Genomic DNA, 23,161 nt, shown 5'->3' on the forward strand with positions numbered 1-23,161 from the left:
AACTACTTTCACTGTCCATCAGTCTACGTCTTACTGCCAAATATGCCATAAGTTTCAGCTGCTGATTTTAAAGACCCTGCACTTAACAATAGCGCACAGACCTTCATTAGAAATGACTGATTCACTATGAATTCTTATTCATAGTATATGATATAATGTATTATACATAATCATATATATGAATGCAGATTCTAAAGTGTCTCTGATGGAAGTTGTTTAAAATTTGTACATGCCAAAAGTCGCTGAAACATTAAATCAACACCTTTTTTGAAATCTCATGTAACTGATTTGTAAACTCATGGTACAAATATGGGGCAGCCATATGTCGATGTGTCCATGGGCAAGACACTTAACCCCAAGTTGCCCCAACTGCTTCGTCATCAGCGTGTGAATTTGTATGAATGGATTTGTTAAAACTGATGGACACTTGACATAACAGCCTCTGCCATCAGTGTGTGAATGGGGTGTGAATGAGTAAGTGTGACCTGTGGTGTAGAAGCTGCAGGTCACACTTACCTTTCCCTATTGCCAGGACTGGACTGTGACTAAAAATCTCTGCTGGCATTTTTGGTGCACAAATGATTGTCCAAAACATGACCCAGCAGTGGCCCCTTAGTTACCCCTCCTGTACCCTGTGTCACCCTTGGCAGACCCCCCTGATGAATAAAGGTTGCTGAGGAGTACACAGTATCCATATCAAGCAGAAATATGTAAGTATTGATCATCAAAGAAAAAGCTTAAGTGTTCAGAATTAATCCTCATCTCCAAAAGTATGTTGTGCTTAGACGAGCTGCTTAGTATTCTAGTCTAACGTGACAGCTATAATTCAAATCTAGCACAGCTTAGAACATTGATAGCAGTAAAATACATCAAGCACGTTGATGATAATACAGTTGAACACAGGACTTTTACTAGTTAAAGCTCGTTAAGTCATGTTGACGCTGCAGCTTCAGTCCGTCTTTCTCTCTGCTTTACTAAACACACACCTGATCATCCCGCTCTCAGCCTGCACGGATGCAGATGTTATTCTTCTGGCCTCTACCATAAAAATAACTCTGTGGCGGCGCTGATGTCAGGTACCTTCCTGCACCAATCAATTTTTATTTTAGAAGCATTTGGATCAGATTGTGATCAGGTCACTCTCAAAAAAATATAAAGAAACCACACCAAGAAAGGAAGGCAGCTGAGCTTTACTCTTAAAACATATTACTGTATATAGGAAGGCCTTTAAATGATTGATTGCTAATTCATGTTTCTGCTCTGATTTATTTAATTCTTACTTATATTATTCATGATTTTGTAATTCGCCCCTGTTTTCATACTGTGTATTTTGTGAAGCACTTTTAATCTACCTGTGTTTTCATTTTGTTTTATTCTATGCATTCTGTAAAGCACTTTGTAACCTTGTTCAGATAAATGCTATATAAATAAAGTTATTATTATTCTTAAATATAGTTTTCAGGTAATAATCTAGAGGGGTTGTATGGTTTAAAACCAACATGTGCTGGTTACCTGGTTACTTTTTAAAATCACAAAACGCAGACATGGGTTACTAAAAAAAAATCTCTAAAGCTCAACATTTTCATTCTGGAACAGGCAGAGAGAGGCGGCTACAGTGGTGAGGGGGTTGAAGCCATTGTTCGGGTAAAGTGAGACAAATGAGGCCCTGGAGAGCACTACTTAGCCACTCATAAAGGTCAGATATGGAACCACACCAATGGATGCTAATCCTGACCCCTGGGACTGTGTGCACATGCGCCTTTCGGATGCATTTGTTTCACAGGCCTGTGACATTTAAACCTGAATTAGAGTACAGTCCTGGGTGGCAGACCAATGCGTACGTGTCTGAATGCCTGTTTGGCTGGAGAGCAGTTGGCTTTAGTTCCCACTGAGGTTTAATTAGACATGGCCTTGGGTGCAATTAAAACATCAGAGGCTGTTTACTTGTGTGGACAACACCAAGTGGTTAGTGCTGTAAACATTCTATTGATTTTGAATGTGCTGTTCCTGATTCAATGTTAAAAGCTGTAAGCTTTCACAGGATGCTTTACTTTGAATTTAATAAAATAAAAAAAATATGAATAAGCAAAAATGTCCTTTGCACTTTCACTTAATCTTTTAAATAGCCATATTGTGCCATTAGGATTTCACCTGACAGCAGGAATCTTATTAAGATGCTGTGATATCATTATGAGGCACCACTGTATGTGAGCCATTACGTAGGCTAGTCACACAGTGTAATTGGTATTGTACTAATAATAACACTGGCAGGCTGAATACATCCACTCATTTCACCCTCGTGTTGCAGCTGTAAGCCTGTCAGCAGGTCACACTGATCGGAGCACCTGAGAGCTCGCAGGAATGCAATTTGTGTTTTTTAGCTGAACAGGGTGGAGATAACGACAGTCAGGTCACAACAACAGTGCAGCACAAGTTTAATGAGCAGAAAGAAAATTCATATTTCTGCTAATGTGTACATGATAGAGATAGAATATCTCAACTGTGTAAGTTCTTACTATGATAAATGCCTTTACTGAAAGCCTATAGGAACCTAGTTATATTGCACCATTTTCCCTGGGGAGAATATTTTAAAGTCCATTTCCTTTTCAGATATTTGTTTTTTATTTGCCTAACCTCAAATCTTTAAACAAAGTCAAGTTCTCCTGGTAATATCTTCAAAAGACAAACTGTAAAAGTGTTCATGACCTTTGCAGAAAGGCTCGGTGGACAAGGAGGAGAAACCCAGAATAATTAAAACAGAAAAATGGGCGTGTAGTAAAACCACAAAATGAATTAAAAACTCGTGCAAGGGGCATACGACCTATCTAATCACAGTAAACAAACAAACAAGTTCATACTCATATTTGGTTGTGTTATTCTAGTGGTGTTTTCTAATAAGTCCACCAGTTTGATTTAGACAGATATCTGAATTAGTTGTAATGAAATGTTGTTCAGACCTTGAAGCTTTATGAGTATTAGGGGCAGCAGCCTCAAGAACATTTAAAAACCAATTATACTGATTGCATTACAATGATCATGTCAGATGATAAATGATTTTAACAATGGTGTTCCCCTGATGTTTTGAATCTAATACAATCATCATCTCAACAAAAATTGAAGTTGTCAGATTATTTGGTTTGTGAAAAAATATCTGCAAAACTCTGTGATACGGTCAGGGTCGGGCCTTATTGTCCTCTTATTTGAAGCTAATGACAAATGTTATCATGCTACAATATACTGGTGGAACTTACATGAATTAAATATTTCACTTTATATAGGCCTACAGTTTAATGCTGCAAACAATCAACATATTCACAAAGTCGTGAATTGTTACTTCATTCATTGATATTTTTATTGATACTTTTTCCAACAGTGTCTTACGATCATAAAAATGTTATTTGTGATGAATAATGATCCGTTTTTAAATTATGTTTGACTTATTCTTCACAAACTCACCCCAAATCAATGCAGTAATTTAGCATCGCTAGCAGCAGTGGATCTTGTTCCTTTATCACTTTCCTGCTGTAAATGAAAAGTCTAAATTTACGACACATCTCCAATAACAGATAATATATCTTTGATATAAGAGTCATGTTTCTCCTGGAATTAAATTCTATACATTAATCATATTTCTACATTGGGCAATGAAGCAAAGATAATTGGAAGGTCGTTTTAAAATATTTAGATTTAGATTTATTATACGTATACACCCCTGAGCAATAACCACGCCATGTGCCGATGCCCACAAAGTAAAGGATTTTACTCCATCTTGTGGTTCAGAGAAGAACTTCCAGTTTAGTCAAAGTGGCAGGAATAACAGTCGAAAAGGACATGATGTGAAATGACCAGGTGTCAGTGGTCTTATTGTAAGTGTGGGCAGACAGTCTGTCTTATTGTCTTATAGTCTGCTTGCACATAGTTTTGTAGTTTTGTGAAGATGATCTGCATCCTGGTGGTTTGAGGCAGCAAAGTGTGTCCTTACTTTATAAGGTTTATGTATTTCTACATCCCCCTCATACTGTGCCAGCTGCCAACAAATGAAGAATGTTGCATGATAAAAAGGGAAGGGGTCAAACACACAGGAAGCATTCATTCAAGGGACTGTTTTAGAGGTTACAAACAATAAGCCACACCAGTTCACCTGAACAAAACTTTATGACTTTGTGTCAAAACACAAAAAATAAAATGACACTGAAATTGAAAACTCATTTCATCTTTAAAAAAAAATTAAAAAAAACCCAAAAAACAAGCTGAGCCTTGAGCTGATGGAAATAAAAGCTGCAGATAGCTAACTTGTAGATTCCATTGAAAACCTGCTTTTTAAAATGAATCATATCAATAAAGTTGGAAGTATTGTATTACAGATAGCTATGTTAATATGAAAAAGGAAATATTACATTAGAAATGCATGTGATTGGATGCTGTGAGCTCAGATTTTTTTTTTTCAACCTTCCATTGAAAACAAAAGCACAACAACTAAAAGCAGCTTGAGATGATGTTTTAAAAAGTACAAACTGACAGTTTCTCTGAATGGGAGCCGTTACTCCCTATCGACTTCGCCCTCATCACCTTCCTTGTTGTCCTGTGCGACGTTTTTGTCATTTGTGTTTTCCTCCTTGCCTTTCTTCTCCTCTTTGTCCTTCTCCTCTGTATCACGTTTCTCTTTTTCTTCAGCTGTATCGGTTTCTGTTTTTGCTGTGGTCACATCAGGCTTCGGTGTGTCCTCCTTTACGACTTCTTGAACATTGTACTTTCTATACAGTGTATAGTCTTTTACCACACTGATGCAACACACAGCCCTGATGACCTCCACAATGATTGTCAGTTCTGGGTTGGTCAGATCAACTTTATTCTTTGGGTTCAGCTTCCCGACTAGACCTGGAAAACATAAAAAGGAAGAATCAGTTTTGTTAGTTCACTCCTCTCTCCCTCCCAGTTGTCCTCCTACACTCATCTGAAATGTTTTTTATAATATCAAATAGATCAAAAAATAAATAAAGGACAAAATTATTACCTGCAACAGATTTGATGATCTCATCTCGCTTGTTGTGACTGCTGTTTCGGGCCTTGAAGGCGATCTGGTAGGTAGCACAGTTTGGGGTTTTGAACCAAGGCTCCAAGTAAGTGCCTAGGTACTTGACTATGTCCTCCTGGAAGGCCTTACAGGTCCCTGTTACCTGGATGAGAAAAAAACAAAACGAGGGCTAGAGGTTGCAGATGACAGCATCCGACTAAAACGATTTTAGTCATGATATATACTGAAATAAAAACTTTAAGTTACCAGAAACTGCTCAATGCAATAAACACAAGAGAACAATTGATGTGAAAACTTGGCCTCGCGTATCATTTTTAAAACCACTTCCTCGTGTGTAATAAGCACAAGCACTTATTAAATTTCAGTCCTGTAAAAAAGATTTCCAAGTTATGCTGAATGTTGTGATTTAGCTTCTCACCGGTAGCATACGCAGGATCACTCGTGACTTTTTCTTCTTGGTGGAGTGGAGATCCGACAAGATGTGATGAACCAGTTTGTCAGATTCTTAAATGAAATAAGACAAAAAAAAACAAAAAAAACATTCTGTCAAAAATGAAGTTCACAAATAAATCCCACGAATTCTTTTGTCAGTAAAAAGGTCTCACCCAGATTTAGAGTTCTGATGAAGATCACATTGTTTGCTCCACTTTCAAAGGCCTGGAAGCGCCTCTTCCTTTTGGCTCCAGATGATTTCAGCTGTGCAACTTCCTTCTTCAGCGCCTCAGTAACATCCTCCTCCTCGGCATCCTCTTCTTGACTGCTACTCTCGTTGTCGTCTTCAAACTATGACCATAAGATTGACACATTATTGATATGTTAACATGACAAAACATCATGTCGGTAAAACAGTAAAAACTAGGACTGAATAAGTTCAAATCAGCTGTGTGTTATTGCAATTCTTCAGTATTGTTGTAACAATAAGTTTGATAATAAACTAACAAACATCGAAGCTTTCATTTTTCTCTCTTACTTACAGTTTATCTGTTTTTTTGCTGGTGAGCAAGCTTTACACAGTAATCATCAATCTAAAGATGGCGAGCTGGAAATTAAGCAAAATTATGTAAATGTAAGGCCTGTGTTCGCAGGGCTCTCTGAAAGGTTAAAAATATAAACGCTCATATGGCATCTACACATTCAGTTGTTTTTCTTGTCGCTTCTGAATAGTTTTATTTTCAGTGTAATTATTGGGCATGTTCTCATCACAACGAGAACGTCGAAGACAATGAACTCACTATCAAGATAAACAAGCAATTCCTGAATGGGTTTACATTTCAGTTTACACACAAATTTCACATGTGGAACCTGAAAGATTTTTATTATTTTTTTTAAAATCATTTTAAGCTGAAGCTGAAAGATCCTTTAAACTATAAACAGGGCAATAAGGTCAACACAAATCTAGTGATCCCAACCAGATGGTCACAATCTAGTTGTTTCTTAAACCATGGTTACATCCATCAAAGAAGCAATAGTGACGTTTGCATGAGAGTTTGCATGAGAGACCAGAGTCTATTTTCAAGGAATGCACAGTTGATTAGTTTTGCTTGACTGCCTTCATGCTGCAACACAAAACCAAAGAGCAATTTGAAAATAACAAAATATGAACCTTCCCTTTCCCCACTGCTTGAACAGTGAGCAGTTCTTAAGTGTTTACTTCCACAGAAACAGGACCAAGTGAACACCTGCCATTTAAATAACAAAGATTGGGGTCTTATATGTGAAACAGGACACATTAAAGTACTTCTGCACTCACCTTCTCAGGCCCATAGAGCTTGTCTGCGTACTCATTGAGCAGATTAAAGGCCTCCGCGGTGCACTTCCTCTCGTTCATGTTACATGTGATGAGAATCCCCTCCATGCCGACCTCCAGGAAGGAGCCTTTCCACCTCTTGTTGGGCTGACCGCCCCCGTACCGCTTCTTGCTCCGCTTTCTCGACTCGTTTGCCACGGCCGACATGCTAGCAAACAAGGTTTCTGTAGAATTAAAACCTTGTATTTAAGCTATACAGCTGCGGGCTTCCTTGTTAATCACAGTATTCTCTCCGGTTTTATGAGTCGATAGCTTGAGACTAAACAAACGCTTGAAAGCTTTGAAGCTGCAACGACTGGAGCCACAATCATGTAAAGTTTACTGTATGTAACAGCAGTCAGTGGTCTCTACGTGAGGTTTAGATCTAAACTGGGGCTGTTTTCAATGGACGAGCTCTCATTCAGTCACAACATAGCACGTTTTTTGGTTTAGCTGTACGGTGTGCGAAGAGGTACAAAAACTAGTCTTCCGCATTCTCGCGAACCTTGCGCACTTTAAATGACTGTTTGCGTTATAATATTTACAGTCTATGGTAACTCCATATCTAAACCGTGAAATTGAGAATGCAGGGCTTTCTCTTTTAAAGAGTACTTTTTTTAAAAGCTTAAACAAAGAGAAGAATATGACGTTTTTGGTAAAAAAAAAAAAAAGAACAATTACAAAATTAAAAATAATTTTAGTTAAGTTATTAAACATTTCATTTGACATTTCAAGGCACACATCCAAAATAACAATCTTACTGTACTGTTTAGATACATTTTTTCACCATGTTAGGCTATGTAATTCCACTGTCTATATAGTAGTAAATATTTATTTTGGTCCATGACCACAAAGCATAGAACATACACGAACAATAATAAAAAAAATAACTAAAAAAACAATGGCAGAACAGGTGTAGGATGAAGCCGAGGCTTATTATGCCTACCCTTTGAACATTTCATTTATACAGTATATCAAAACAAGAATAGCTGCAAAAAAAAAAAAAAATCAATTCATCAGAGGTAGTTTAACTTCATTAAAAGCCAATAAACATTTGAAGATGGACTCAATAGATTCAATTAAGCATTCTTTATGTCGATAAAATAACAGTTCGTGTTCATGTACTTCTGTTTTCAGTTCATAGTCAAAGATCATGCTCTTTAGTTTATACCAGTTTACAAAACATTTAGAAGTGAAAAAAGAGGTTAAAAATGGTTAAATAGTGCATTGATCACTTTGTACGGTTTATTCAACCAAGGTAGAACATAGACATTCAGTTCAACAGCTCTTTCTTACTATTGACCTTTGAGGTCGACCACAGCTCAGTGTCGAGTTCATTTGACAGAGTGAGACAGAGGACCTGAAAGCAGCAGGGGACACTGAGCTGCTCTTCATCAGAGCTGATTCCCACTTAAAGAACTCACATCCCTTCTGGATCCTGCCTCCACTGCCTGACCGGCGGACCGGACAGCAATAAAACCCTCGACCCTGGTTTGGACCTCCATTTGATACAACTTGACGTTTTGCACGGCGCCCGCACGCACAAAGAGGGGATGTGATTTTTTGTCTTTCTTTTAATGGACCAGTAATTGAGGACTGATTGGCACGTGAGGAAAGTGTGTTCGTTAACAAAGAAGAGAGGACATTCTTGGAGCCATACATGGAGGAAGAGGAGCGTTTTTCTTGGTCAGTGTAGATATTAAAAGAAGATTTGGGGGTTACGTTGTGTTTCGCAGGTTTGGTGATGACTGGTTTGGGTTTGGCAAAGGAAGTATAAGGGGTGGAGGTCTTTTCTGGGATAAAGGGTTTATGCCTGAAAGGAAAGGGTGTGTTTGTTTTTGAGTTTGTATTGGTTGCTTTTGACTTTTCTTGTAAATGCAAAGAGGTTTGAAGTCCTGTTTTGTGCTTGTTTGATTTGGAGTCCAGAGGTTTTGGCACAACAAACTCAAAACTGGATTCTGAGATTGCTGAATTCTGCCTGATTCTGTTAAAGTGATTGGAAACAGTAATGTTGGATCTGACATCTGCCGCTGAATGTGTGTTATCACGCTCTTCTTCAAAGACATGATTTTTGCAGTCAAACCCTGACACATACTCAGTATCAAAAGCCTCATCTGTTTCATTAATAAATTCAACATCACCCTCCAAAACCACATCATCATATGAACCACATCTGTCCTCCGTTTCCACAAAAAGTTCTGCGCCTTCCTCTTCTTCCCAAGCACCAACTGTTGCTGCTGTGCTTGAGTGCTGGTTTGTCCGAGGCAGATTTGTAAGGCAGCCCATAGTAGTCGAGCACAGATCAAGGCTGATGTTGTTTTTATTGTGTGTTGGATTTATCATAACCGAAGAAGAAATATTAGGGACAGCCTGTGCTGCGATAGACCTCCTGCTGCGTCCCCACACTGTCGTAGTCGTCTCATTCAGCAGTGTTTTGGGTGAGATCAGGCTTTGACGGACTGGACTTGTGTTCTCCTTCCTGTCTTTATCTTTTGTAACTTTTTCTAAACCTTGTTTTATGTCACATAATTTCTGAGGAATCTTACACGACGAGGGTTTGTTTGTGTTGTGCGTGTTTTCCTCTCCGTTGCTGTTCTCTTCTTTCTTGTTGTCTGCAGTTGTGTTCCCAAACAAAGGTTTGACCTTTAATTGGGTCTAGAAGAAGAAGATGAGAGATTCAATCAGTGACTCATAAAATAGCATCCATTTTTTAATTTGTGATCTGTTTAAGTCCAGAGATATATATATATCTTTATTTATAAAATATTTATTCACACTTTTGAACAAATAAAGCTTGAATCATGAAGACTTTCATTATAGTAGTCATTATCCTGTGGTACTCAGAAGGGAGGCCAGGGATTTAGGAGTTGAAATTCCGTGTTGGACGGGCACTCACCTTCACCAGACTTCTGGTAATCTTCATCACACACCCATCCCTCATCATCCTCGCTGCCAACTGAGCTGTATTTCTGGAGTCATCCAAACCTGAGAAAATCAGTCAATTAAAACACACGAGTGTAGTCTTGTTTCTTTATTAAACGTATTCTTTGTCAGAAGGACTTATTTTTTCCTACCAGAGTGTTCTCTTCCTGAAAACTGTATTCCGAGATCCTGTAGTGCCCCATTAAGGCCTTTAGGTTTCCTATCATAAAACAGCTGACACATAGAAAAAAAGAGCATTAATAAACAACATTGAAAGTGCTGGAGGTGCAGGGAATATTAAGTCATCAAATGTCATTAACAATCATTTCTTCAAGCTAAAGCCCCTATGATGACTTTTAAGCTGGCTATAAAATAGACTGAAATAAATACAGATATATCCTTAAGCGCTACAAAAGCAAACCCGACCATTACCACAATAATTGACTTTTATTATAGTTGTTTGAAATGTCAAGAGACACTGCCAATAGGTAGTTTAATGGCAAGCCACAGAAATACACTTTTATTTACAATTTCGATGGAAAAGATTCTTGGTGAGCCATACATCTGACAATTTAAAAAAGCTAGATGAAACTTTTCTTGAAAGACACAACTGAAAGATGTACAGGACAAAATCAGCAAAGAGACAAGAGATACCACTTTGTTCACAAGTAGTGAACTGAGTGGTAAACTGAAAGGTTCCTTACTGGAGCTTTAAACATTTGTCCATGTTTATTGCAATTAAAACTAATATCTTTAAATTTAAAATAGACTTTATGAACTTCACTAAGAGCTCTGGGGATTGAGTAGACTACAAAAAAACAAGGAAGGAAGTTACTGTATAACTAAACCGTTTAAAAAATATTTGTTACGGCGATAAGCATGAATGAGAAAGCATGAAGTAATAAAACAGAACATAAGATGTAAAAAGGTGACTGAGCCTCTGCTTACTCTGTAGGTGCTTCTCAGGTCGATCCAGCTGTTGAGCATGTCAGGTTTGTAGAGCTGCTTACGTTTACACTCGTACTGCAGACAAACTCCCAGATCCCAGTCTGATACGAAACACCAATGGAGGCAAGTTAAAAAAATAACAATGTGTTTATTTCATATTCTCTCCTTAATATTTCCAAATCCAACAAGGCAAAGCTTCTCTGTCCCAATAGCAAAACATTTTACAACAAAAATGACAGTAGTTAGTTAGTTTATTTCTACTAATGTGTGTCAGAGGTAGAGACCTACTGTACCATCATAAGATTGTGATAACTGAAGGTAACAACAAAATGTTTGCACAAGGACAGCTGACTTTTACCTGACCATGTGACAAAGGCACACAGTTTTTGAGAGGGTGAAGGTGCAGAGGATTTCTGTTGTCGGTCGGAAAAGACCACACCCTTCTCAAGTTTAAGACTTTGCAACCAGCGGCCAAATCGAGAGAGGCAGATCTGAAGGGGGATCCCCGCTTCAACTTGCATCTGTGAGACAAAGAAATGTAGTTGTCAGATATTATGAATGGAGGACACAGCACCAGCGAGTCCATTTGTATGCTTGTATTAGTGTATAAAATGGCTATACACGGATACCTGAGTGATCCCAGTAAGCTCAGTGCAGAACTCGGACAGAAAGGGGTGTTCTTGCGGTTGAACATACGTATGAAACTCAGACTCGACCTCCCAGGTGGACGTGTTCAACAGAACAGCAGGAAACTCAACTGTTCAGTAGAAAGTAAGGAATGAGAGAAAGACTGAGTTATAAACGTGAACAATTACAAACGATACAGACATAACATATGCAGGCTTACTTACTTATTTCCTGCCCGTAGTTGTTTTTCTCTCTCCAGCAAGTTGACTCAAAATCAATGACAATCAGGTAGGAAAATGTTTGATCTGGAAAAATAAAATAATACTATTTCCGATCACAAGGGCAACAGCGTAATACAGTTTTGCAATCAAACAAACAAGAACTATCTGTATGCATATTATCAATTTAAATGATCAGACTTACTTGTTACAGTCGATTTCCTGGATCCACAAGAGGACTGGCTCCGCTGCCTCAATAACCCCAGTTCTCTGTGGAGAAGGGGAATTTAAAATGAGGTTAAATATATATATATATATATATATATATATATTACTACAACAAACCTGATGTACAGATTCACAAAGGAGCATCAAACTGGGACACATAATATTTGTATTCACACAAAAGTTCAGGTTTTTTTTTTAATCAATATTCAACCCCTCGGTCAGAAACAGATGCATTAACTTTCTTGTTATCGCAGAATTCAAAACTACATCAATGATTCGTTGTTTGTGTTTGTTATTTGTTTTTGTTCATGTTAGCTGTTAAGGTGTAAATCGTCTACTTACTTGGCTAGTTTCTTTGTCGACATCTCGTTATATGAACCCAGGAATCCAACTTTACAAAAGGATTGGAACAATTCAATTCTTTTGCCAATGAAAAATAGGAAGAAACACCGCGCTGTTTTTTTTTTTAAATCTTCATCCATCCGTCTGGGATTGATTGTTTCGTGCTGCAAGTCATATAAATTGACCGCGGAAACATCGATCCCAGCTAAGTGGGTAATGTTAACGGAACTTAACAATCTGCACTTCCGGTATTTCCTCTTTTACCTTCGAAACAAAAGACCTAAATAGTGGCTTTAACAATCAGACCATATTCAACCCAGGATGAATAATATATATATAAAAACACACAAGATTAACATTAGTTTAATTTTACAATTAATTACTTTAGTATGTATGCAATTCAAGCGACATACATTGAATGTGAGTCAATACTAAGATCGCTTCAACACTTAACTTGAAAAGGTACAAACCGGATGTACGTATCGTACTGTAAATATTACAGCACTACACACTCTTGTGCAGTAGGTGGCGGTATGTACCTTTAAGCTGTTTGCGATACCCCCACCCCAAAATAAAAAAAAACACGCGAAGAAGACGAAGCAGCTCCGTGAGTTAGCCATGTGTTTGTAGCCTCTTCAAGAGAGATATAAGCATGACTCTGGAACAAGCAGGACCAATAACATCTGGTATTTATCCATTTTGTAGTGCTTACTGTTCTCACACGTACACTTAACGTATTCGTTCCCCTCAAGTTTGATTGTCAAGTAATTTCAAAAAGTGTAATATCAAACTAACATAAAGTCTTGAATGGAGGTTTTTTTTTACCTCTTAACCAGCTCAGTTTCTGAAAATCACTTTCGGACTCTGCAGAATTAAAGCAAACATCATGAAGAAGTTACGAAATATTGCTTCATGCACATTTACATTCAATCTTCCATATTTAATCTTCCTATTTAAAACTAGTAATGCTTAGTGAAATCCTGGTTGTATATATTCACATTCCTATTTCTGATATCTTTTAGTACTTATTTACTTTGTATTTAATATTATATTAAATTTAGATTTGCAAACATTGTGTTTTTTTTACTCATTGTGTGTTGGATAACCTGCTGCTGTAACGCCACAATTTCCCAGTTTGGGATCAATAAAGTAACTTTATTCTATTCTAAAGCTGACATATATTCTCAGTGGGTTGGAGCTCCCTAATAACATCACTAACTTAAACCTTACTATGTATAAAACATGGACTGTGAATATAATAAACCTGTGTCTGTTTATACCCACGTTATGAGTACTAACTAAACTTCATCTGAAATGCTTTTGGGAATGACAACATGTGACGTAGTTGTAGTGTTATTCAGACCAAAATGAAACCATCATTATTTCGTCATTAGGGATATATTGTCCTTAATGGAAGTATGAAACCCTTACCTCCAAATTCCTTCATCATGTTCTCTCTGTTTCTTGTGGCTTAGCACAAAGCTGCAAAAAAATCTCTAAGTCATTGCTTTTATTTCAAGAAATATCTGATCAAAGAGAAAGAATATAACACTTACATTATTAAGCTTTTAATTTTCGATTGTCAGTTTTAGAAAACAATTTAGTTTCAATAGTCATCACTTATTTGCTGAACACCAGGCTTTCCTTTGGACGTTTGACATTGTTTGACAGACATTTGTCATTATTCATATCTTATTTATTTATTTATTTTTTATCTCCTAGTAGTAGAACAATCAGCCTGAATATGGAGCCTTCCTCATCATCAGAAACATGCAACAGTCAGAAAAGAAAGAACATTGACCTGACAGCACACGAGAAGGCCAAGAGATTAAAAACTGTGCAGGATGGTGAGGAGTTGCTGGAGTGTGAAAGTTCCTCCCGCCCACCGAGGATCTCTGTGCTGCCCGGCCACCTTCAACAACCAATTACAGTGAATGAGCTGATGGAGCTGCTGCATTACGCCGCTCTGGGGAGAACAGGTGGCATTAAACAACCCAGGTAATGACTATGGAAGTGAGATCTCATCAGCTCTCATCAACTAAGTCTATATAATTTAAGTGATGTCTGTCCCCATGCTCTAACAATAACCTAAGCGATCTATTTGAAGTCTTATGTCTTCTCCCTCTGTGTCTCACATAGTTGGTGCCGCCTCCTTCATCAGAGGAGGATTAAAGCTATAAATGTGGTCATAGTGGAGGGTCTGACCCAGAGCCACTTTTACAAGCACTACCTTTCTCTGAAACACCTCCGGAAAAACTACTCCACTGTAAGTTAAGAGTGGAAATGGAAGAAATGAGATTCACAGTGTCATTGTTTTTGGTTAACACTAGTCTTTGTTTTATATCTGGTTAGAGGGTCACCTTCACTCCATCGTCTACCAACCTGGTCTCGGCAATCTTCAGCAATAAACTTCCTGAATCAGATGTTCTAACCCTTAACCAAAGACACAATGGAAGCAGTTTAAACAGTGGATTGCACAGAGGTGAGAGCCCCAATATGCTAATATGTTCCTACCATGTGTGTAGAACTTATGAATCTATATGAATAGAGTGTCTATAAAACATCAGACTAATGTCTTCACCCTTCTCTAATTTGTAAAGGTGGTATGAGTATTTTCTGAACGTATGTAGAAGATTAAAAAAAACAAACACATGACTAACATCATTTGACTCGTCATAACAAGCGCAACAGTTTTAATTGTTTTTATCTTCCTACTCCTTTAATTCTTGTCTCTAAAACCTTGCAATGGGTTTTAATTGTGTTTCTAAACTAAAAGTGTTCTCTAATCTTATCTTTAGTTTTGTGTTTTCTCCCTGTGTTTTGCTTTTTTTTCTTCTCAAATGTGTGTGTATTATTTTTGCTCTTCTGCAGCACTGAGGAATCACCCAGTAATCACTAAGTTTGGGACACAGAGGAAAGGATTAACAGCGTATACTCTCCCTCAGGAGGAGATGATCAGACGACATTTCCCTGTCAAAGGTGAGTCTCTCTGATCTTGTTTTCACACACTGGCAACACGACGGAAAATCTCTAGAAAATGTCTAAACTGGCCGCCCCTGAAATCTGGCAAAGTCAAAGTGAAAATAATCCATCACTACTCGTTTTACACATGCAGAAATATATTAATGAGGTTTTTTTTAAACCTGTGTATACACAATTCAATTTAATTTTCAGGATTTCTTTGAAAGATGAATTGCTGCTTCATGCAGATGGAAGCTTAGTATACCATCAAACACTGTAATACAATTAGGGTCAGAGGTTTTGTCTTTGATTTGGTCTGTGTAGTGTTACAGTTGGTTCGCTCTCCATCTCTTCTTTTAACTCTTTTGTTTTTGTTCATTTAACACAGGGATGCCGGGCTATGAGGAATTTGTGTGCACAGAAAGTGTTGACTGTGTGACTAACAACAGCCCTCTTTATGGACTTGACTGTGAAATGGTGAGACAATCTCGACTTTATGTCTGATTATCTCATTTAATTGTAAAAAAAAAAAAAAAAGAATAATCATAACTTCAGTTTTAAATAATAGATATTTGGTCTTTTAACAAATCCATATGTCATAAAATATCAACAGACAGGGACTGTCTTTGTGAGATTTTCATTTGTAATCTATTTAAAATCAGTTAATAATACATTTTTTTTAGCAATGTAAGCAAAGTAACTCGATTATTATATTAGCATGGACCATTACAAAAACAGAATTAAGGATGATTTGACCAGAGAGGCCACTTGCTTGTTGTAATTTCTGCTAGTCACAGTTATTTGTTCTCTTATGTGAACATTTCAGTGTTGCTGCCTTAGCCAGAAGTAATCTGTGAATTTTTTTCCTCAATGGAAAGATGCCTAGCAATTTAAACGTTAATATAAACAAAATGAAAACATCAGAATTGTGTCATAAAAAAAACATCTACATTTGTAATATAACATTTTCTTCCCTGTTACCTGACAGAATGAGCTCCATCACGTTATAGCACCTATATATCTATTATCACTTTTGTGTTCCAGGTGTTAGAATTGCGTAAGTTATTCCAGTGTTTCCGTCCTGGTTCCATCAGTTAATCGATGTGTTGTTGTGCCTCAGTGTCTGACAGAACAGGGAAATGAGCTGGCTCGAGTTTCTCTGGTGGATTCTGCAGGGAACTGTGTGCTTGATGAGCTGGTGAAACCTCAGAGACAAATCCTCAACTACCTCACCAAGTAAACACACACGCACTCTCACACACACACACATACTCACACACACACACACACACACACAGACACACAGTAGCATAACTTCTTCCATTCAACTCACTGCACCACCCGCCCGCCTGTCCACCATGGGGGTCCAGGGCCTTCAGCCGCTCTGCCCCCCACCTCTGGAACTCCCTCCCACCACAAATCCGTAATCTCGACACTCTCTCCATTTTCAAATCTCATCTCAAAACACATCTTTTTAAACTGGCATATTCAGTCTGATCATTCTCCACCCGTTCTCATAACTCCTTTACATCCTGTACATTTGTGTTTTTTAATGTTAATTTTATCGTTGTGTTGTTACTTTGTTGTTTTTATCTCTGCTCTGTAAGGTGACCTTGAGAGTTTTGAAAGGCGCCTTTAAATAAAATGTATTATTATTATTATTATTATTATTATTATTATTATTATAACCAACAACTGTGACAAGTGTTAAAATACACCTTTTGTTTCCTGTATGGCTCGGTGCCTTCTCAAAGGTTCTCTGGTATAACCGCAGCAATGTTGCGACCAATCAAAACCACTCTGAGGGATGTTCAAGCCAAACTCAGGACGTTGTTGCCGAGTGACGCAGTCCTGGTGGGCCACTCGCTAAACAATGACCTAATGGCTCTGAAAGTGAGTTACTGAAATATACTTTACTGTGAACCTGAGGGCAGCGGATGCTTTATTAGTTTTTGTGTGTATTCAGAAAAAAATGTGATGAATTTGTTGAAAGTCTTTCATGAACAGTTTTCACACACACGTGTTTGGGTCTTCCCTGTAGCTGATCCACCAGCACGTTATCGACACGTCGCTGATGTACAGGAGAGAGTTTGGACAGAAGTTCAAGCTCAAGGTGTTGGCTGAGACAGTTCTGAAGTGAGTTGTGTGTCTGTCTCTGTTGTGTCTCTGTGTCTCTCTCAGCCAACATGGCTTAAACTGATTTTGTTCTGCCTGCGTACCAGGAGGCATATACAGACTGAAGAGAAGAAGGGTCATAATCCCATTGAGGATGCTGTGGCAGCCCTGGAGCTAGCCCAGTACTTTATTAGAACAGGACCTCTTCAGGTAACACATCGCTCTGTACCACACACACACACACACACACACACACACACACACACACACACACACACACACACACACACACACACACACACACACAAACACGCAGAGTTAATATGACAAAGTATTTGTTCCCTCACTGTCAGGTTGTAGAACTTCATTTGGAGGAGCTGTGGGGATACACGATTGATGAGGACTCACCTGACTGCGCTCCTGCCCCTACACCAAGTCTCAGGTAATACACACTGAGCCCAGATAGACCAAAGATTCAATTAAAGATGAAACTGTTTTGGGACTTTGTAGAAGATGACTCGGCGTAAATTGGTCCTTTTCAGCTCAAATCTGGCTCACTGACTACATCACCTGTGTTTGAGTTTAACATAAGCTTTCAGCTAAGTTAGAGGGAAACTATCAGCTGGTTAGGATCTCTTTATGTAACAGCTGTGTGCGTATTACAAAAGCCTTAAAGGTATGATAAGTAGAGTTTGTCAGTTGTTGTTTTTTTCTGGCTCAATGAGGGAATGGAAAGCATCGGGGGTTTAGCAAGCTCAGGGCTGACAAAGGAATGTATCGATTCAGAGTAGGGATGAACCAACAATTGTTATTTCATCATTATCGCAATATAAGCATTTGCAAAAAACATATGTAAAAGTCTGATGAAAAGTTATTGTAAAAAAAAAAAAAAAAAAAGCAATGCCTTCTCACTAAGCATGCAGAAATTTTACCTTCTGAATAGAGGCTTGGGTATAACATGCTCTTACTCTATTTTGATGCACTTAGATGACGCGTAAGCTATCTATCAGCTACCCTCACATTAATTGGTGCAAATTCAGTGGTGGGAAAAAAAGCTTTTTGGATTGAGGATGGACAAGTTGCAAACAGGTGTTGTGTAAAACATCCAAGAACAGCAGATACACATAAACAGTGGGTTATAGCTACTGTTCACTCTTCAGTTTTATGTTCAATCATCCAACTTCATTGTTTGTAGTTATCGTAAAAGAATCCAGCCCAATTACACATTTTATCGTGCCCCTCTGGTTTATGTGTTCAGGCCGCCTTCAGCCACACTGACACCTGACCCGGGGCTACAACACTCGTGTCGAGCAGACAACATCTCACCCAGTCGCATTGATGCAAATGTTTGTGTTTTAAGATGCTGTGTACAAGCGCATTGCAGGGAGATGCAAGTTACAACAAAGACAAAGTTGTTGTTTTTTTCAGGGAAAAATATATAATATATACTTTATTTCTTGCATGTTTTAGATTTAGATCTTCATTCATTAGTTGAATCCAACATTATCTCATATTCTGCTGCTGGTGTATTTGACAGATTATCTGTCTTTATTTCTTGTTCAGGTTTGCTGATATACTGCAGACCCTTGGCCGCTCCGTAACCTATTTAGGAAAGCGCTCTGACATCACCCTGGCTCTGTCCAATCAGCAGTGGCACAACTCTGACAAAGAGGTGAGACAATATAAGTCTACTACTTTCTGATTTTTCACTGATGGGACCCTTGATATAAGCTTTTTCTTGAATTAACAATCGTTTGATGCTTTTGTGTTCAGCAATTCAACAATAAAGAAACATGACAGAGAAAATAAAGATGACTATAATTGCCCTTTTTGTTTAATGAATCATGACTTTGTCACGGATGATATCATAGGTCAATGTTCATAGTGTTTTAATTCAAATCAGAGGTGACAGACTGCTGCATTAGTGCCCTTTTCACCCCCCCCCCCCCCCCACCCCACACACACTCACTACATGTCCTGTTCTGTTTCCTCTTCCATCTTAACACCGGTTTCTCCATCCTGTCTTTTTCAGGTTCTGGCCTCTTTCAGGAGAAAAACAAAGTGTGCATTCCTCTCAGTGCTTCAGTTTTCTTCAATCTTAGACCACCTGAAAGGATGCTTCCCTGCACAGGAGCACCAGCACCAGAAGGCGAGACAGTCTTTCAGAACATTATGAATTTGAAGTGTCTTTGAGTGTTTTCTGAAATCATAAATAATGTGCGTGTTTATCTTGCAGCTGTTTGCAAGTCTTCAAGAGATGTGTGTAGTCTATGCTGGCCCGTTCCCTGCAGGCATCTCTGAGAGGGAAGTGAGGCAGCTGTTGCGTTGCTGCGGACCTGTTCGGAAAATAAGAATGTTGAACACAGCGTTCAGGGTAGAGCTCATTTACATTATGAGTCTTTTATTTGATTTTTTTGAAGAGAGATCTGTTTTCTGAGCTGTGTTTTTTTTTTTATGACGATATCTGGTTTCCAGGTTCATGCAGAGGTGGAGTTTGAGCTGCTGGAGGGAGCTGTGTTGGCTTTAAAAACTCTGAATGGACTTCATATGCAAGGACAACCCATCAAGGTAACTGTTATCCCATTTTCCATTTCCTTCTGTGTTCCCCTTACATCACAGCTAAACCTCTTCTTCTTTCTTAGGTCCAGAGGCCTGTTAATGAGTCAACGCTGGATTTGGATCTGACTCTTGATGTTCTGATGGAGGACAGCAATCACATATATGCTGTGAAATTAAAGCCTAGAATGGCTGAGTGCATAACAGTTTCGGAAAAAGTCAATGGACACACGCTAGAAGCCGAATGTTCAGGTGTTGCGACGGTGGACACTTTGCCTTCAGCTGAAGTCAATGGTCAAAGTTTACAGCCTACAAACACAAAATCTAAGCTGTGTGAGGAGATAATCAGCGAGACATTTAATCCCTTTGGCACCGTGGAGAGAGTTCTTCTGCCTGCCAAACCAGGAACATTTCTGAGACATGCAAACATAGGTGAGTAAAAAACATAAAAAACATTTTCTTGTCATGTCTTTCTGTAAAAGCTCATACAGAGTTTCTGTGTCTCTTGTTGACAGAGTTTGAGACTTCAGAAGGCAGACATGCAGCTCTCAGCGCCTCTGACGAGCTACTGAAGAGAGGCTACCTAGTTTGTCCATCGCTAACCCCGCCCCATCTATCCTCATGGGTTGCCATGGCAACAGCATGTGTGGGTACAGACAACGAGGCAGACGGAGTCAAGGACATGACCCACATGCACAACAGTCCTCAGGTAAAGAAGTGCTGACTTCAAAGGTACAAAGTCAAAGTCTTTCAGAGTAGATGTCAGACTTCAGCACCAGTCTCTCAATCCAAATCACATCTGTCCCTTCAGCGCAGCGCCCACCTCCCCACTCCTTCTTAAGTGTGCCCACAGAGTTCAGACGTTTCTACAACTGATCTCTATTTAGATATTTAGCCCAAAGTTGACTCTGTCCTTATTTTTTTTTAAGTATTTTAAGTAAGTATATTAAGTATTTTATACCAAAAAAGTCTGATCTTCAGTTTGGAAAGTCTGTTGGTTCTTGAGTTGTGTCAAATCTCCACCATTGTGCCTCTTCTAAGAGCATCCCTGAATAGGCAGGGCCCTTCTCGCTTCCCTTCAGACAGGGAGGGTGTCACATGAATGAAACATGTTTGAGCCTCTGAGCGAAACATGAACAAGCTGAAGGAAGCGCCTGTGTATGAACTCAGAGCCAAAAACAACAAACCCAGAGGGAGTTTGACTTCATTGATATTTGCTATATTAATGATTAAAGTGTCACATAGTATACCTTTAAGATTGTTTTAAGGCTTACACACCATGACAGCCTCTGCTATAATTATTGTTTTCAGGTCATTTGTCTGTTTTTGTGAACAGCATATCAGGATTATCTCGAGGAAACATCTTCAAAGATCTTCTCTTGGACAAGAATGAATTGAGCAGATTTTAGTGGGATGCATACACCGAATACACTAAATCAAAACAGTTTGGCCTTAATGTTGCACATCAAACAAAGTGATGAGGATTGTTGGTACATTGGTAAAAAAGAAAACTATTAAGTGCACACAAGGTAGAGTTATCAGTATGATTATTTGAGCACATTAGATTACAACTCCTGTATTATAACTTCTGTATTTATTATGTGCAGGACCAGGAAATGGATCTAATGATGGCCAGGTTGGACCGCCATCTAAAGAAGCTCTTCAGGTCTCTCTCAGACGGCACCTTGTCGGTTGTTGTGCTTCCTGGACACATTAGGTGAGACTTCTGACAGCATATAAGAAAAGCTGATAACAAAGTGAAACATTTCCAAACCTTCTCTTCTCTTTCCTAGTCGGCATGGCAGCCTTCCTGGTTTGTGTCTTATGGAGGTAAAGCAAGCGTCTTGAGAAGAACAACCCTCGATGGAGAAGATTTTATTCCTACACTTAAAATGTGTCTTTCAGTTCAGTGCTGCCTGAGCGTGTGTGTAACTTGAATCAAGTTAAATATTTGGAGATAAAAAATAAATCAAATAATATAAGAAAAAGAATAGCCAGCCACAGATGAGCATCTCAAACAACAAGATACATTGCCACACTAATTGATAAACACTATTGATCGGTAAAGGAAGCAGTGGGTTACTCATTAATGACACGACCGGCCATCTGCCAGTGTTTGCGATCATTCAGAGCTGAACAGAGACAGGAAAACAGCTGCCAATTTACAGGATAATTACACTTAAAATTAAAAAGGCAATTCATTTACAAAATCGAGCTCATGAGCCAGCAAGGTCTCAGTGGAAGATGTAGAGGAAGCATATGATGCTTTTCTGTAAATACCAACTGCTCTTTATAAAGAGTGACTCAACCATCATGATAAAAAATAACATTTAGAGTAGTAACAGACAAACTTGTGTTGGAAATCACATATAAACAATATTACATCAAATATATTGAATCATTTGCAATTTTATATAAATTCCAAGATTTTCTAAATCAACCATCACAATACAGTTTGTGATATTATGAATGAATGAAAAAAGGGGGGATGCTAAATTGGTTCTCTACTTCATCCTGCACCCTTTCCCAACTGAAATTGTTTTTAAACAAGTTGTTACGGAAAGTGTGTCGTAACTTTTTATGTATAAATTGTTTTTTAATAAAATCCAGTGTTTCGCGGCTGATGATGCTCGTTTGTGTACGTACGAGCGAGCAACAGGTTACTGGTGCAGTTCCCCTAACGGCCTGCTGTATCACTACAAACGCAGTATTTTTGCAAGTTACGTATAGCCCCTTTAAGATGTTCAAAGTAAACAAAATGAAATGAATAAATTACTTTCATAATAAAGATGTTTTTTTTTTTTTTACTAAAAAGCTGTGTTTTATGTCTGCATGATTTACTTTTCAACCTCTACTATTTCTTGACAATTCATAATTACTCCCATAGGCTGGAATTAGTTAAAGCTACAAGTAATCATTTGTTACCAAATTATTCACCTAGTGTATTTCGATGTTACCTGGCCTTACATGTTTATTACTTGCTCATTGAGGGCTTCAAGGTTTGTCACGTGTATTTCCTTGGCTAAATAAAAAAGTGTGGTCAGTCAGTTAAAATATGTCATCATAGAGAATGTTGTTACAGCAGGATTTGATTTGTCTGTTTTTTTTCCCTCAGAGAGACTCGAGTCTGCAGTGCTATCTATTTATTTTAATTCCACAGAACTGTAGACTAAGTTGTATACAGTATCATGTCTTCCCTTCTGTACATAATGACCCGCTCAGTCACCTAGGCTTATCTGTAAAATAAGCGTGGGTCTCCATGTGTTATAATTGATAGTCGTTTTTTTTAAAAGGATAATAAAAGGTGAAAAGGGTCTCGCATAAGCTGTAAAGTCATGACTACTCTGCGTAAAAAAAAAAAAAAACACGTCGCTAGATGAATTTGCAGTTGACATAAAAGTGCTCTGTATTAAAGACAAACAG

At 38.3% G+C, this 23,161-nt stretch overlaps 3 protein-coding genes across 4 annotated transcripts; 1 reads left to right on the plus strand and 2 right to left on the minus strand.

Moving 5' to 3' along the window:
• Window positions 1-4,136: 4,136 nt before the first annotated feature.
• thumpd1 (THUMP domain containing 1) lies at window positions 4,137-7,280 on the minus strand. Its single transcript, XM_020643649.3, has 5 exons — window positions 6,786-7,280; window positions 5,641-5,818; window positions 5,454-5,539; window positions 5,015-5,177; window positions 4,137-4,878 (listed from the first exon to the last, which is right to left on the minus strand). Exons 1-5 carry the CDS (start codon window positions 6,987-6,989, stop codon window positions 4,541-4,543), a joined length of 969 nt encoding a protein of 322 aa, XP_020499305.1. The 5' UTR covers window positions 6,990-7,280; the 3' UTR covers window positions 4,137-4,540.
• A 761-nt stretch (window positions 7,281-8,041) lies between these two features.
• On the minus strand, window positions 8,042-12,290 carry eri2 (ERI1 exoribonuclease family member 2). Its single transcript, XM_020643213.3, has 9 exons — window positions 12,107-12,290; window positions 11,742-11,806; window positions 11,543-11,623; window positions 11,321-11,448; window positions 11,050-11,212; window positions 10,692-10,792; window positions 9,896-9,977; window positions 9,718-9,806; window positions 8,042-9,476 (listed from the first exon to the last, which is right to left on the minus strand). Exons 1-9 carry the CDS (start codon window positions 12,244-12,246, stop codon window positions 8,100-8,102), a joined length of 2,226 nt encoding a protein of 741 aa, XP_020498869.3. The 5' UTR covers window positions 12,247-12,290; the 3' UTR covers window positions 8,042-8,099.
• Window positions 12,291-12,691: 401 nt separating this feature from the next.
• On the plus strand, window positions 12,692-23,051 carry rexo5 (RNA exonuclease 5). Of its 2 annotated transcripts, none has more exons than XM_020643192.3 (19): window positions 12,692-12,792; window positions 13,829-14,104; window positions 14,246-14,372; window positions 14,459-14,588; window positions 14,978-15,085; window positions 15,456-15,544; window positions 16,188-16,303; window positions 16,822-16,960; window positions 17,109-17,203; window positions 17,290-17,392; window positions 17,536-17,624; window positions 18,746-18,854; window positions 19,215-19,331; window positions 19,419-19,556; window positions 19,658-19,750; window positions 19,825-20,170; window positions 20,254-20,447; window positions 21,346-21,455; window positions 21,532-23,051. In XM_020643192.3, exons 2-19 carry the CDS (start codon window positions 13,851-13,853, stop codon window positions 21,584-21,586), a joined length of 2,412 nt encoding a protein of 803 aa, XP_020498848.1. In that variant the 5' UTR covers window positions 12,692-12,792; window positions 13,829-13,850; the 3' UTR covers window positions 21,587-23,051. The 2 variants fall into 2 exon arrangements, with proteins under 2 accessions (XP_020498848.1, XP_020498857.1); XM_020643201.3 differs by having other exon boundaries at window positions 12,696-12,792; window positions 13,832-14,104.
• The last annotated feature ends 110 nt before the right edge of the window (window positions 23,052-23,161 follow it).

Source organism: Labrus bergylta, chromosome 1 (genome assembly GCF_963930695.1).
Source record: "Labrus bergylta chromosome 1, fLabBer1.1, whole genome shotgun sequence".
Lineage (NCBI taxonomy): Eukaryota > Metazoa > Chordata > Actinopteri > Labriformes > Labridae > Labrus > Labrus bergylta.

Excerpts from the sequence above, each read along its gene's own strand:
- thumpd1 (XM_020643649.3), bottom strand. The coding sequence starts at position 6,989 with ATGTCGGCCGTGGCAAACGAGTCGAGAAAGCGGAGCAAGAAGCGGTAC. Across the intron at positions 5,819-6,785 it reads AGCTCTATGGGCCTGAGAAG|TTTGAAGACGACAACGAGAG; the intron begins GTGAGTGCAGAA and ends TTATGGTCATAG. Across the intron at positions 5,540-5,640 it reads CATCAGAACTCTAAATCTGG|AATCTGACAAACTGGTTCAT; the intron begins GTGAGACCTTTT and ends ATTTCATTTAAG.
- eri2 (XM_020643213.3), bottom strand. The coding sequence starts at position 12,246 with ATGGATGAAGATTTAAAAAAAAAAACAGCGCGGTGTTTCTTCCTATTT. Across the intron at positions 10,793-11,049 it reads TGCCTTTGTCACATGGTCAG|ACTGGGATCTGGGAGTTTGT; the intron begins GTAAAAGTCAGC and ends GTTTCGTATCAG. Across the intron at positions 9,807-9,895 it reads TTCAGGAAGAGAACACTCTG|GTTTGGATGACTCCAGAAAT; the intron begins GTAGGAAAAAAT and ends TGATTTTCTCAG.
- rexo5 (XM_020643192.3), top strand. The coding sequence starts at position 13,851 with ATGGAGCCTTCCTCATCATCAGAAACATGCAACAGTCAGAAAAGAAAG. Across the intron at positions 14,105-14,245 it reads GGTGGCATTAAACAACCCAG|TTGGTGCCGCCTCCTTCATC; the intron begins GTAATGACTATG and ends TGTCTCACATAG. Across the intron at positions 14,373-14,458 it reads TCCGGAAAAACTACTCCACT|AGGGTCACCTTCACTCCATC; the intron begins GTAAGTTAAGAG and ends ATATCTGGTTAG.